Below are 12,044 nucleotides of genomic sequence, written 5' to 3' on the forward strand. Positions count from 1 at the left end.
CAGGAAATTGCCTCAGAATAAAAACAAACTAATCAAAGCAATGGGTGATCCAGTGATTTTGGACCGTTTCCATCTGCAGCGGAGCGTCCCATGTCACGACTAAGCCTCAAATCCCTAACTTTCTGCAACCAATCAGAACCGCTGACTGGACCCTGAGCGGGCCTTTTAGTAGAAAGAGTACTGGTTCTCCACGGCTCGGGTCCTGCGGGTCCCGTCGGTGTCGTGGTAGTCCTCAGACCCTCCACTAGAGGCCTCCAGCAGGCGCTCGGAGCTGTTGCTCCGGCTCTGTAACCCTCCTCCTCCTCCTCCTCCTCCTCCTCCTCCTCCTCCGGTGCCTGTGTCGCTGCGGGACAGGGAAGGAAGGGCAGTGGGCGAGGAGGAGCTGCTGGAGGAGAGAGGGGCATCAGGAGGGGGCCCGACAGGCGGTGCGATCCCAGGAAGGTGGAGGGCTGGCGGGGCCGAGTCAGTCCGGCAGCCCGCATCCCTGGGCGGGGTGAGAACTGGAGGCACGGTCACATCTGTAACAGATCGAACAAGACTTTTTGTGGGGAGATGAAAGGGAAACGCAGACACTGAACAAAAACTATGATTATAGGATACAACGTACACGGGATAAGATAGAATAAATACAAAGTATCTGCGTTGTTGATCGTCGTCCATGCGTTTGAGCTGCTAAAAGGCTCATTCATAGAGCAGCATGTAAACACAGGCAGTGTGGGGCCTCTTTATGATCCTTTCTCTTGCCGGGCAATAACACCAACAACACTGGTGCCAAAGACACGCATGAGCAGTGTATCAATAACGCCATTTACACCACGAATCAAGTCCTCACTCTGTGCGAGTGTGAGTGTGTGTGCATGAGTGTGTGCGTGTGTGTGTGTGTGGGCGTGCGTGTGTGCGTGTGCATGTGTGTGTAGGCCCGGAGCCTAGGGGGGAAACAGAGGGCCTCTTTGTGACCACCAGGGCGGCTTTTGGTGCCAGAGTCTAGGCCTGCATGCAAAAGTCCTGCGGTATAATCGCCCCCTCACTCTCCTGTACAGGAGGCCATTCATGCCATGCCAGCGGAACGGAGGGCAGAAGCAGTGTTACTAAGGAGGAGGGGTAAGAGAGGGGGGGGAGAGGAGGGGTAAGGGGGGGGGGGGCAGGTTCAGTGAGTTTCGGCACTGCTTCAAACCTCTGCAATCCATCAACACATCCAATGTTCTAGTCGCCCTCTAATATCCTTCCATGACCTAAGGAGGTGAGTGTCCATCTCTGATGGCACTTATGAAGTTGTGAAACCAGCCCGCTGCGTCACCACCAGGCACTCTGTCTCACTGTGTCATTATGAATGATGCGTGTGTCATTCGTGAGTGTGCGCGGCGCGCGCGCGTGTGCCACAGCAGCGTACCTGTGGCGAGGCACCGCTGCACCTGCACGTAGGAGCGTAGCGTGATGTCAGCGGAGCCGCCGGACTCGAGGGGGATGGGGTGGGCGTGGAAGTGCCTCAGCATGTCCGACACGGTGTGGAACCACAGGTGGTGAACGTGGCACTGCCCGCTCTCGTTCACCGACAGACGCAGATGCTGAGGAGGGAGAAGAAGAGGGGGAGAGAGGGGGAGGAAGAAGGAAGGAAAAACGGAGGGGAAGAGAAGGTAGGGAGTGAAATAGTGGAGACAGAAAAAAGAGAGGATGTGAGTATTACAATGATTAATCGATTAGTTGATCGATTTTTTTTTGGGTGGGGGGGGGTAAAAAAATCTCTGATTCAGCTTCTTAAATGTGAATATTTTCTGTTTCGTTACTCCTCTATGACAGTAAACTATCTTTGGGTTGTGGACAAAACAAGAGATTTGAGGACGTCATAATGGGAAACACTGAACACCATTTTCTGACATTTTATAGACCAAACAGTGAATCGATTAATCAAGTAAATAATCAACAGATTAATTGATAATGAAAATAATCATTAGTTGCAGCCCTACATGTGAGATACAGTGAATGTCTGCAAGATAGCGATGGAGAGTGGAGACAGAGGTCAGGACATGCGGCGCATTATGGGAGAGGTGTCTGGCACTACAGAATGCCAAGCTGACACCAGAGGAGGAGGCAGCAGCTGACACTTCCTCAGCGCCGCTGGCCGGCAGGATGTGATGTGCAGGGGATGGTGTTACACAAGGGGACACAAAACGTGACATTACTGCAGCTCTTCCTGGGTGTGCTGCAGCCTGGCCCTGCTGTCAGCTATATGCTGCAGCCTGGCCCTGCTGTCAGCTATATGCTGCAGCCTGGCCCTGCTGTCAGCTATATGCTGCAGCCTGGCCCTGCTGTCAGCTATATGCAGTACGCAGTAGCCGCAGCCCCGGACACCATGAGAACAAGCCCCAGTGATTGTAATACACCCACAGAACAGTTGGTATACAACTGTTGTATAAAAACAATATCAGACTTGAGGTCGTGCTGTTGTTATTGTAAGGCTGTGCCTGCAGCCTGGTGCCTGTGACCCAATCACAGCCATGCTGATCTCATGTGATATTGCTTATATCATTCTCCTCACTCTCTCATACTGCGCTGCATCATGTTCTCATGTAAACCTTTTGGTTCAATGTCGCTGATCAAATGAGGGGAGACTTAGGCTATAGTATCCCTACCAGTATGTCAGTGCCATCTGCTGCTCAGCATTTAGATCCCTGATCATCACCCTCTCTCTGAGTTTACTATTAATAGGAGTCCATTTACCATACCAACCATAGATTATGACGCTGCTACTAAACTGTTTGGTTGCCCTTCCCCTTCTCACCTTGGCTTTGCCCTGGAAGTTGAAGGTGAGGACGTACTCGCCCGGCCGCGTCTCACTCTGTCGGATCACGAAGAGCCCGTGGCTCCTGGCCCCGCCCGCCAGCACCAGCTGAGCGGCGCGCACGCGGGACAGCGTGCCGTGGAACCACGGGTATCCCGACAGGCTGGCGTCGCCATCCGAGTCTTTGATGCTTTCACCCCCTGCGCACACAGCCACACACAAATCAAGCACCCCTCACTAGTCCTCTTTCCCCCTGCGCACACAGCCACACACAAATCAAGCACCCCTCACTAGTCCTCTTTCCCCCTGCGCACACAGCCACACACAAATCAAGCACCCCTCACTAGTCCTCTTTCCCCCTGCGCACACAGCCACACACAAATCAAGCACCCCTCACTAGTCCTCTTTCCCCCTGCGCACACAGCCACACACAAATCAAGCACCCCTCACTAGTCCTCTTTCCCCCTGCGCACACAGCCACACACAAATCAAGCACCACTCACTAGTCCTCTTTCCCCCTGCGCACACAGCCACACACAAATCATGCACCACTCACTAGTCCTCTTTCCCCCTGCACACACAGCCACACACAAATCAAGCACCACTCACTAGTCCTCTTTCCCCCTGCGCACACAGCCAGCCACAAAGCAAGCACCCCTCACTAGTCCTCTTTCCCCCTGCGTACACAGCCACACACAAATCAAGCACCACTCACTAGTCCTCTTTCCCCCTGCGTACACAGCCAGCCACAAATCAAGCACCCCTCACTAGTCCTCTTTCCCCCTGCGCACACAGCCACACACAAATCAAGCACCCCTCACTAGTCCTCTTTCCCCCTGCGCACACAGCCAGCCACAAATCAAGCACCACTCACTAGTCCTCTTTCCCCCTGCGCACACAGCCACACACAAATCAAGCACCACTCACTAGTCCTCTTTCTGTCTGTCTGAGTATTCTTCTGCAGTGCGTTCAGTGTGGAACTGCGCGTGCGTTACCTGTGGCAGGGTTGGATCCCTGGGCCTCTGGGGACTGGAGGAAGCGCTCTAGGGGCACGTGGGACGGGTGCTGAGTGAAGGGCGATTCCCTGCAACGGACTGAGGGGGCGCCGTGGTGCTCTGCCACTGTGGGGCAGGACCGCTCAGGGGCGCGATACACACCTGAACACAAGCGTTACAAAAGACATTAATTTGGATCAAAACAATTGAGTGTTGTGTGCCGGCATACACGTATAGACAGGAGAAGGCCAAGAAGGGCCGCTGCTCACCCTCAGACAGCAGCTCACAGCTGCAGGAGGCCACCATGGAGCAGTCTTTGGAGGACTGGCCATGAGGACATGACGCCAGCTCGATGTCATCACCGCTGTCCCTGTGCGCAAGCAGACAGGTCAGCTGCACCGCAAAAATGTATACAAGAGTATACACACACACATACACACACGCACACACAGGTGCCAACAAACACTACCACATGTCTAACACACAAGTCAACACACGTCCACATCCCACAAACATGGACACAAATAACCTTTCTGTTTATGTCCTGAGCTGCACTGACAAACTTCCACTAACCTGGGAAAGTCTGAAGTGGCGTGTGTGTGTGTGTGTGTGTGTGTGTGTGTGTGTGTGTGCGCCCATGTTTGTGTGAGAGCAACCTGTCAAAAATCCCACTAATTGGATGATTAATGACTGTGTGTGTTATTCCCCCCCTTCCGTTCACCCCCTCCCCACTCTCCATCCCGCCATCCCTCGCCTCTCGACATCTTCAGCCAACAGCAAATATTTATCTGCTGCTTTACCCAGGGTCCATGCAGTCCTATACATATATTTATCTGCTGCTTTACCCGGGGTCCATGCAGTCCTATACATATATTTATCTGCTGCTTTACCCGGGGTCCATGCAGTCCTATACATATATTTATCTGCTGCTTTACCCAGGGTCCATGCAGTCCTATACATATATTTATCTGCTGCTTTACCCGGGGTCCATGCAGTCCTATACATATATTTATCTGCTGCTTTACCCAGGGTCCATGCAGTCCTATACATATATTTATCTGCTGCTTTACCCAGGGTCCATGCAGTCCTATACATATATTTATCTGCTGCTTTACCCGGGGTCCATGCAGTCCTATACATATATTTATCTGCTGCTTTACCCGGGGTCCATGCAGTCCTATACATATATTTATCTGCTGCTTTACCCAGGGTCCATGCAGTCCTATATATTTATCTGCTGCTTTACCCGGGGTCCATGCAGTCCTATACATATATTTATCTGCTGCTTTACCCAGGGTCCATGCAGTCCTATACATATATTTATCTGCTGCTTTACCCGGGGTCCATGCAGTCCTATACATATATTTATCTGCTGCTTTACCCGGGGTCCATGCAGTCCTATACATATATTTATCTGCTGCTTTACCCAGGGTCCATGCAGTCCTATACATACAGTATATTTATCTGCTGCTTTACCTGGGGTCCATGCAGTCCTATACATATATTTATCTGCTGCTTTACCCAGGGTCCATGCAGTCCTATACATATATTTATCTGCTGCTTTACCCGGGGTCCATGCAGTCCTATACATATATTTATCTGCTGCTTTACCTGGGGTCCATGCAGTCCTATACATATATTTATCTGCTGCTTTACCCGGGGTCCATGCAGTCCTATACATATATTTATCTGTTGCTTTACCCAGGGTCCATGCAGTCCTATATATTTATCTGGTGGTTTACCCGGGGTCGATGCAGTCCTGGATGTCGGCGACCCAGGAGTTTTTCTGCAGCGAGTCGATGGTTTCCAGGATGTACTCACCCCCGTTCTCCACCTGCGGAGGCAGCCAAAGACCCCCATCACACACTGAGCTCTGTTCGCTGGACCACATCAGGACACAGAACAGGGGCAAACCCAAAGCTAGTCCATGTCAACTCAGCCATGGCATAAGCTAGCTAGAGCAGTTATTTTTCCAGGAACCCCCCCCCCCCCCCCCCCCCCGCCTCCGATAAGCAAACCCTTAGTCTTATTATTACATTAGTCGCGTGAAATACTTTTGTGTGGGTTATTTATTGTTGCATGAAGCATTCCTCTCTGAAAAGGAGGGTGTTGTTGTCAGATGGCTCCTACCTTGAGAACAAAGGTGTTGTCTTTGTCTGGCATCTCCAGCGGCATGGTGGTCCTCACCTCCACGATGGCTGACAAAGGGATGCTCACCTTGGGCTTTGATGACTGGAAGACAAATAGGACTTATGTATTTTAGAGTTGGGATAGCTTTAACAGTGTTGAGCTACACCCTCTGCATCCTGAAAAAAAAAAAAAAAAAATCTCCAAACCTTCCATTCATATATGACACATACCAAGAAGGAGAAGAGGGAAATTACTCGACAATACAGTTTGTACGTACAACCCCTCATCGATTATTCCTACTAAACGCAACAAATGTGGAAAGGGACGAGTTTACAGGAGGGTGAACTCCCACAGCCTGGCCTCGGTTTACCCTCTGCAAGCAGAGAGTTGAGTTCAGATCATAATCTTAACAGATCCAACGAGCATGAGCGTGTTTGAGGCGGTGTGCTGTGTGTGTGTGTGTGTGTGTGTGTGTGTGTGTGTGTGTGTGTGTGTGTGTGTGTGTGTGTCGATCGAGAGAGAGAGAGACCTGGAGAGAGACTGACTGATGGTCTGGCAGAGGCTTATCAGCTGATCTGTCTGGACTAACACTGTTCTCATCTTGATGGGCCTGTGCAGCTGGCAGCCCTCCACACCCCGCACACACAACTCCCTTCTCAGGATCAGATGTCAAAAACCACTTCCTGCATTAAAGAGGCCATTTCCTGTGCCTCTATCATGGACATCGCAAACTCCTTCTCACCGCACACAGTTTGTTAAGGCCAGTGTTAACCAGGGAACATGTCTCTATCTGCTCCAATACAGAGCACATATACCACTGTTTGCAAAATAGGTTGGCGGTCGATGTTCATTAATAGCACAAACAGTATTATGGGCTGAAAGGAAAATTCCACCTTATGATTCTTACTGTTTCATATCATCAATGTGTGATGTGTTCAAGGAGCTATTTTCGTGAAGAAGTGCTGTGATTTCCTTTTTTGTTGTCCCCCCTTCCCTCCCTATATACAGTATATATATATATATATATATATATATATATATATATATATATATATATATATATATATATATATATATATATATATATATATATATATATATATATATTTAGCTGGTCATCCCAGGGCCTGCTGCTGTGTCATAATGCAGGGTGTGTGTGGTGCAGTGTGCGTCTCTGCCACAGGGAGCAGTAGGCAGATTGATGGGCCACGAGCAGGAGTGGGACTTTATGACCGTCAATGACTCTGCACTGTTAGGATCTGTAAGAGCTGAATAGGACCACAGTGATAATAAAGCAGAGACAGGTAGGGCCAGCCGGCCTACATGTGCATGTGTATGTTTTATACATGTGTCATCTCATCTGTCACATCTTGCCTTGTTTCAGTTGCAGTCCGTTGGGTAATAATCCTTTTCTCACGACAACGACAAAAATAGAAAGTGAAAGTGAAATTGAAAGTGCTGACCATAATTTCCCCCTCGTTGTTCTTAGAAATTGTGTGACTTTTTTGTGCGTGACGATGATTCAGATTCAGTTCCCTTTTCCTCTTTTTCCATCCATTCTGAAGAAGATGGGAACATTTGCATCTTGAGAAATCAATATCTATTTCTGTATACGAAAAAGAAACGACACAATGTATTACCCTCATAGAAATCAATGGACCGTAAAATCCCTTCTCTCTCTCTCTCTCTCTCTCTCTTCCGCTATATCAGCTCCCCTCTCTCTCTTTTCCGCTATATCAGCTCCCCCCCTCCTGCTTCCCACCTGTCCTCCCCCCTCTCCCCCCTCTCCCCCCCTCTCCCCGGCCTCGTCCCCTCATCCCCACCCCCCCTGATCAAAGCACGGTGGCAGATTTACACACACTCAGCTGCACAGCCTCATAGCATCTTAAGGTCAGGGCCAATGATCTGGAAATCCCATATAGACAAATGTGCTCTGTGTGTGTGTGTGTGTGTGTGTGTGTGTGTGTGTGTGTGTGTGTGTGTGTGTGTGTGTGTGTGTGTGTGTGTGTGTGTGTGTGTGTGTGTGTGTCTATGTGCGTGTCTGTGTGCTTCCGTGCGTGTATGTGTTGTGTTGTGTGTGTGGTTTGGGTTCATAGAGGTTGGGTTATAAGGTTCAAATTTATGAAATAGCCCCTCCATGCCTTTAGCTTAGTCCAGCTTACAGTCTGGAATCCCCATGTGCTTAACCGTCCTCTATGTGTGTGTGTGTGTGTGTGTGTGTGTGTGTGTGTGTGTGTGTGTGTGTGTGTGTGTGTGTTTGAGTGTGTGTGTGCGTGTGTGTGTGCGCGCGTGCATACCTTGGGTGGCACATAGAACTCGAGCAGGAACCTCTCCCCTCCGTCCTCCCTCCTGGTCTTCCTGAGCAGTAGGCGGGTCTTCTGCCACAGTGCGGCACCCATGCAGTTGGTGTCGTCAGCCACCATGTACCTGAGCGCCCCCTCTCTCTGGATCTCCAGCAGCTCCGCCTTGTGGCCCTGCGAGCCCCGGGGCAGGCGTAGCTTCTGGGACCACTTCTCTCCTCCCGTCTCCCCTCCTCCTCCTCCTCCTCCCCCATTAGTCTTCCTGGCTCCTGGAGGAGCGTCGGGTTCAGGGGAGGCCCGTCGGTGCCAGATCTCCTTCACTCCGTCCACCACGCACAGGCTCATGTTCCTCAGGGAGAAGCCCTTCTTGAAGCGAGCCTTGGGGTGACTGACCGACACGTCCTCCGAGCTGCGGGACTGGCCCAGAGCGGTCACTTTGTGGGCCGGCTGGGGGCCTCTGGAGGTGGTGCTGCTGCCCCCTCCCTCTATCCCTCCCCCTCCACTGTCCATGCTGTCCAGGGATTCGCTAGAGGCCCCGGCGTCCTTGCGTCTCTGGTAAAGGTCGTGGCCGTAGGACAGCGGGCAGCCCTGGATGCCCAGGAAAGGGACGATGCTGTACTTGGGTGGTGCGTTGGAGCCGTCTTCCCCCGGCGAGGACGCCTGGTTCTCCCGGGCCTGGGTCACCGCTGCCGAGAAACACTCCAGGAAGTGCTGGGCGAAGTGCTGCGAGAAGCTGGCGTCGGCGCCGGGCGAATCGTAGCACGGGTTCTCTAACAGGAAGCGCTGGAACTTGTGGGCGAAGTCGGCAGCGGAGGCGCGAGCGTGGAGCTCGCAGAACTCTCGCCAGTCGGGCAGCGGGCACGAGGAGGAGAGCTCCGGGCTACCGGGCAGCACCGCTCCGTTCATCACTGGGCCATGCCAACCCACCTGGGAGAGGCTGGGAGAGAAGAACACAGCGTTACTATGGACGGAATCAATGGAAAGGCCCAACATGGAGATAGACGAGATGATTGTAGACTGTAGAATGGGTTTGTGTCATTGGCTTTGGAGCAGACATGCGCTGGTGCAAGGAATAAAGCATGAATGTGAATGGAGCAGACTGCTGAGCAGGCCTGTGTTTGTCATTATAATAAAGTCTCAATGAAATAAAAAATGATTATATTGTTCTATCAAAATGTTTTATATCAAAATCCCCCCAGCTGCTTCCATAACATGCACATCTTCACATCTTTAGTGCAGTGGTGCATTTTTTAGTTTTCACCCCCAAAACCTTTCCCTAACACGCCGTGGTTGAGTCTCGCTGGCTGGAATTTATTCAGTTTAAAGAATTCTGAATTTGTGCTCGGAGTCCTCTCTGCACTTCCCTACAGCTGCGCAACAATCTCTGACACCGGGGACAACTGTTACCAAAAGACTTATTCTGAAGGAATGGAAGTCCTCCTCTTCACCTTCTTTTCAGGTGTGGCTGATGGACATGATCTCTGCTATACAGATGGAGAGACTCAGGTCCGTGAGAACCAACTCGTTCAAAAGGTTCTCAACTCTGTCTGGAACCCGTTTGTGGCATACTTTGACGAGGTTAAGAATGATAAGTGACTAACAGGATTCTGGGCCAAAATCTTTGACTGGTACTCTAAGGCCTACAAAATAACCCTACAGCCAGAGGCAGAACTCGCCATCTTTGGCTGCCCGGAGTCCTCACTGAACTTCCCTATAGCTGTGCAACAGACTCTGACACTGGGGACAACTGTTGCCAAAAGACTTATTCTGAAGGAATGGAAGTCCTCCTCTTCACCTTCTTTTCAGGTGTGGCTGATGGACATGATCTCTGCTATACAGATGGAGAGACTCAGGTCCGTGAGAACCAACTCGTTCAAAAGGTTCTCTACTACCTGGGACCCGTTTTTGGCATACTTTGATGAGGTCAAGAATGATAAGTGACTTAAGCTAGGGGCAACGGATGGCGGCTGTTATTTGATTTATTTCATTTATTGTAAACATATGGACACTGTGCGGCTGGTAGCACATGTATGTTTGTTATGTTATGTTTGTTTTTTTGTTTTGTTTTGTTTTTTCATTTCCTGTGTCTGAACCTGTTTGTTTTGTATATTGTTCTATATTGTTCTATAAAAAATTGAAAATAAAATATATATAAAAAAAAAAAGATAAGTGACTGAGGTTAGGGGTGGTGTCTCGTGGAACCCTTGCGTGGGATCTCATGCTCATTGTCTCTTGCAAACACATAAGCACCTTGTGCGGCTGATAGCATCAAGTTGTAATGATGAATGTTGGTGATGTATTTTCTTTCTTTCTTTCTTTCTTTCTTTTCCTGTCTGAGTCCGTTTGTCTTGTTTGTACAGTATGTTCTATAAAAATTGAAAATAAAATATATATAAAAAAAGAGAGAATTCTGAATTTGTGACAGCTGGAGATGATGAGCAGGCTTGGCACGTCATGACGGCTTGAAAGCCATTGACCAACAGAGTCAATACGAGGAGGGCTCGAAAAGAAATCGCCCAGGAAGTTAGCTCTCCAACAATTGCGAGCATTTACCAAATTATGTTTTCTGACAAGCACTCGGATTATCTGAATGATCTTGAAATACGTTCTGTGTCAGAGCAGGTTCAACAGCAATGTGGAATTAACAACAGGGAGCCTTCGTGCAGCCGCCATCTTTGTTCGTCAGCCGTCGAGCTCACTGTTGTTGTTCTGAGTATTTGTCTTAACCCGTGGAACAAAGAGCACAGTCGCTCTCCTCCTCTCACACAAACCCACTCATCCCTCCATTCCTCTGTTCCCCAGCGTGCGTATATGACTCAGTCCTCAGTGTGCCGCCTCCCTCTCCGGGCCGCATCAGGGCCAAGCGGTGCCAAACCACATCACATCACATCAGATCAAACCACATCACATCACTGATCAAACTCTCTGCGCTCTGCTGCGGTGTGGCTCCACACACCACATCCAGCAACATCCAAAGGGCCGTTTTCATCCCGTCAGCACCTCGCCGGATCATACTGCTGCAGATCAGCATCGGCGGTGCACAAGCATCAAACACATGTTGGTCTTCTGATGACTGGTTTCTGTGAGGTCCAAACAATCACACAGATCAAAGGAGATCTTCTCAGCAGGCAGGCTGGCTGGCTGACGTCAGCATGGAGGAGATGATGGCCAACACTGGAGCTCCACAAGCTGTGAAAGCGTATTCTCAGAGCTGCTGGCCGGGCTCCTCTTGGAAGATCAGTCACACAATATGTGTTCATTGTTTTCTTTTGAAATGCTCCTGAATGCTACACTGCTGTATAGTCCCTGGAATGTCTCATGCAAGCCAGCTTTATTGTCAATTTCAAAAGCAGGAGTGGGTTATCTTTTCGTAAGGGATTATCACAAAACTCTCTGCCCCCCCCCCAGTCTCTCTCTCTCTCCCTCACAGTGTTAGAGACAGACAGATCTGAAACAAACAAGATGCCAGTTGAGAGAGGGGGTACGATAAGGAGAAGTACACGAAAGTCCCAGCTCTTTGAAGAAGCATCTCTTAGCTCATCTCAGGGTGGAAGGAAACCCTGTTCTGCTGCTGAGATCATAAATAAATACATGATGGATAGAGGGACTGGTGAGGAGACGAAAGGGTGGGATGAGAGAATAATCAAGTCTACAGTGGGGAGTAAAGGCGAACAAAATATCTCCGTTATCTGCCTGGATGTCCGGCTCAGGATACCGAACAGGAATCCAAAGTCTCTAGGGGTGCCGTTATTTTAGCAGCGTCCCCAAATCACACTCCTTCACATGATGGTGTGCAGAAGGGGGCGGGGTCTCCAGTCGGGCTGTTTTGATTGGATTGGA

The 12,044-nt window shown here is 50.1% G+C and overlaps 1 protein-coding gene across 1 annotated transcript; it reads right to left on the minus strand.

The window, feature by feature from the left end:
* Positions 1-60: 60 nt before the first annotated feature.
* sh2b2 (SH2B adaptor protein 2) lies at positions 61-9,134 on the minus strand. The gene is made up of 8 exons (XM_083637407.1): positions 8,202-9,134; positions 5,905-6,006; positions 5,517-5,608; positions 4,044-4,144; positions 3,775-3,936; positions 2,780-2,979; positions 1,391-1,565; positions 61-518 (listed from the first exon to the last, which is right to left on the minus strand). The coding sequence occupies exons 1-8, from the start codon at positions 9,108-9,110 to the stop codon at positions 166-168; spliced, it is 2,094 nt and encodes a 697-aa protein (XP_083493533.1). The 5' UTR covers positions 9,111-9,134; the 3' UTR covers positions 61-165.
* Positions 9,135-12,044: the final 2,910 nt, after the last annotated feature.

This window comes from Poromitra crassiceps (assembly GCF_964638095.1).
Source record: "Poromitra crassiceps genome assembly, chromosome: 5".
NCBI lineage: Eukaryota > Metazoa > Chordata > Actinopteri > Beryciformes > Melamphaidae > Poromitra > Poromitra crassiceps.

Bases quoted from the DNA above. Each gene is read 5' to 3' on its own strand.
- sh2b2 (XM_083637407.1), bottom strand. From the start codon at position 9,110: ATGAACGGAGCGGTGCTGCCCGGTAGCCCGGAGCTCTCCTCCTCGTGC. The intron at 4,145-5,516 runs GTAAACCACCAG...GCTTGCGCACAG, and splicing joins CAGGACTGCATCGACCCCGG to GGACAGCGGTGATGACATCG. The intron at 1,566-2,779 runs GTGAGAAGGGGA...CTCCCTCCTCAG, and splicing joins ACTTCCAGGGCAAAGCCAAG to CATCTGCGTCTGTCGGTGAA.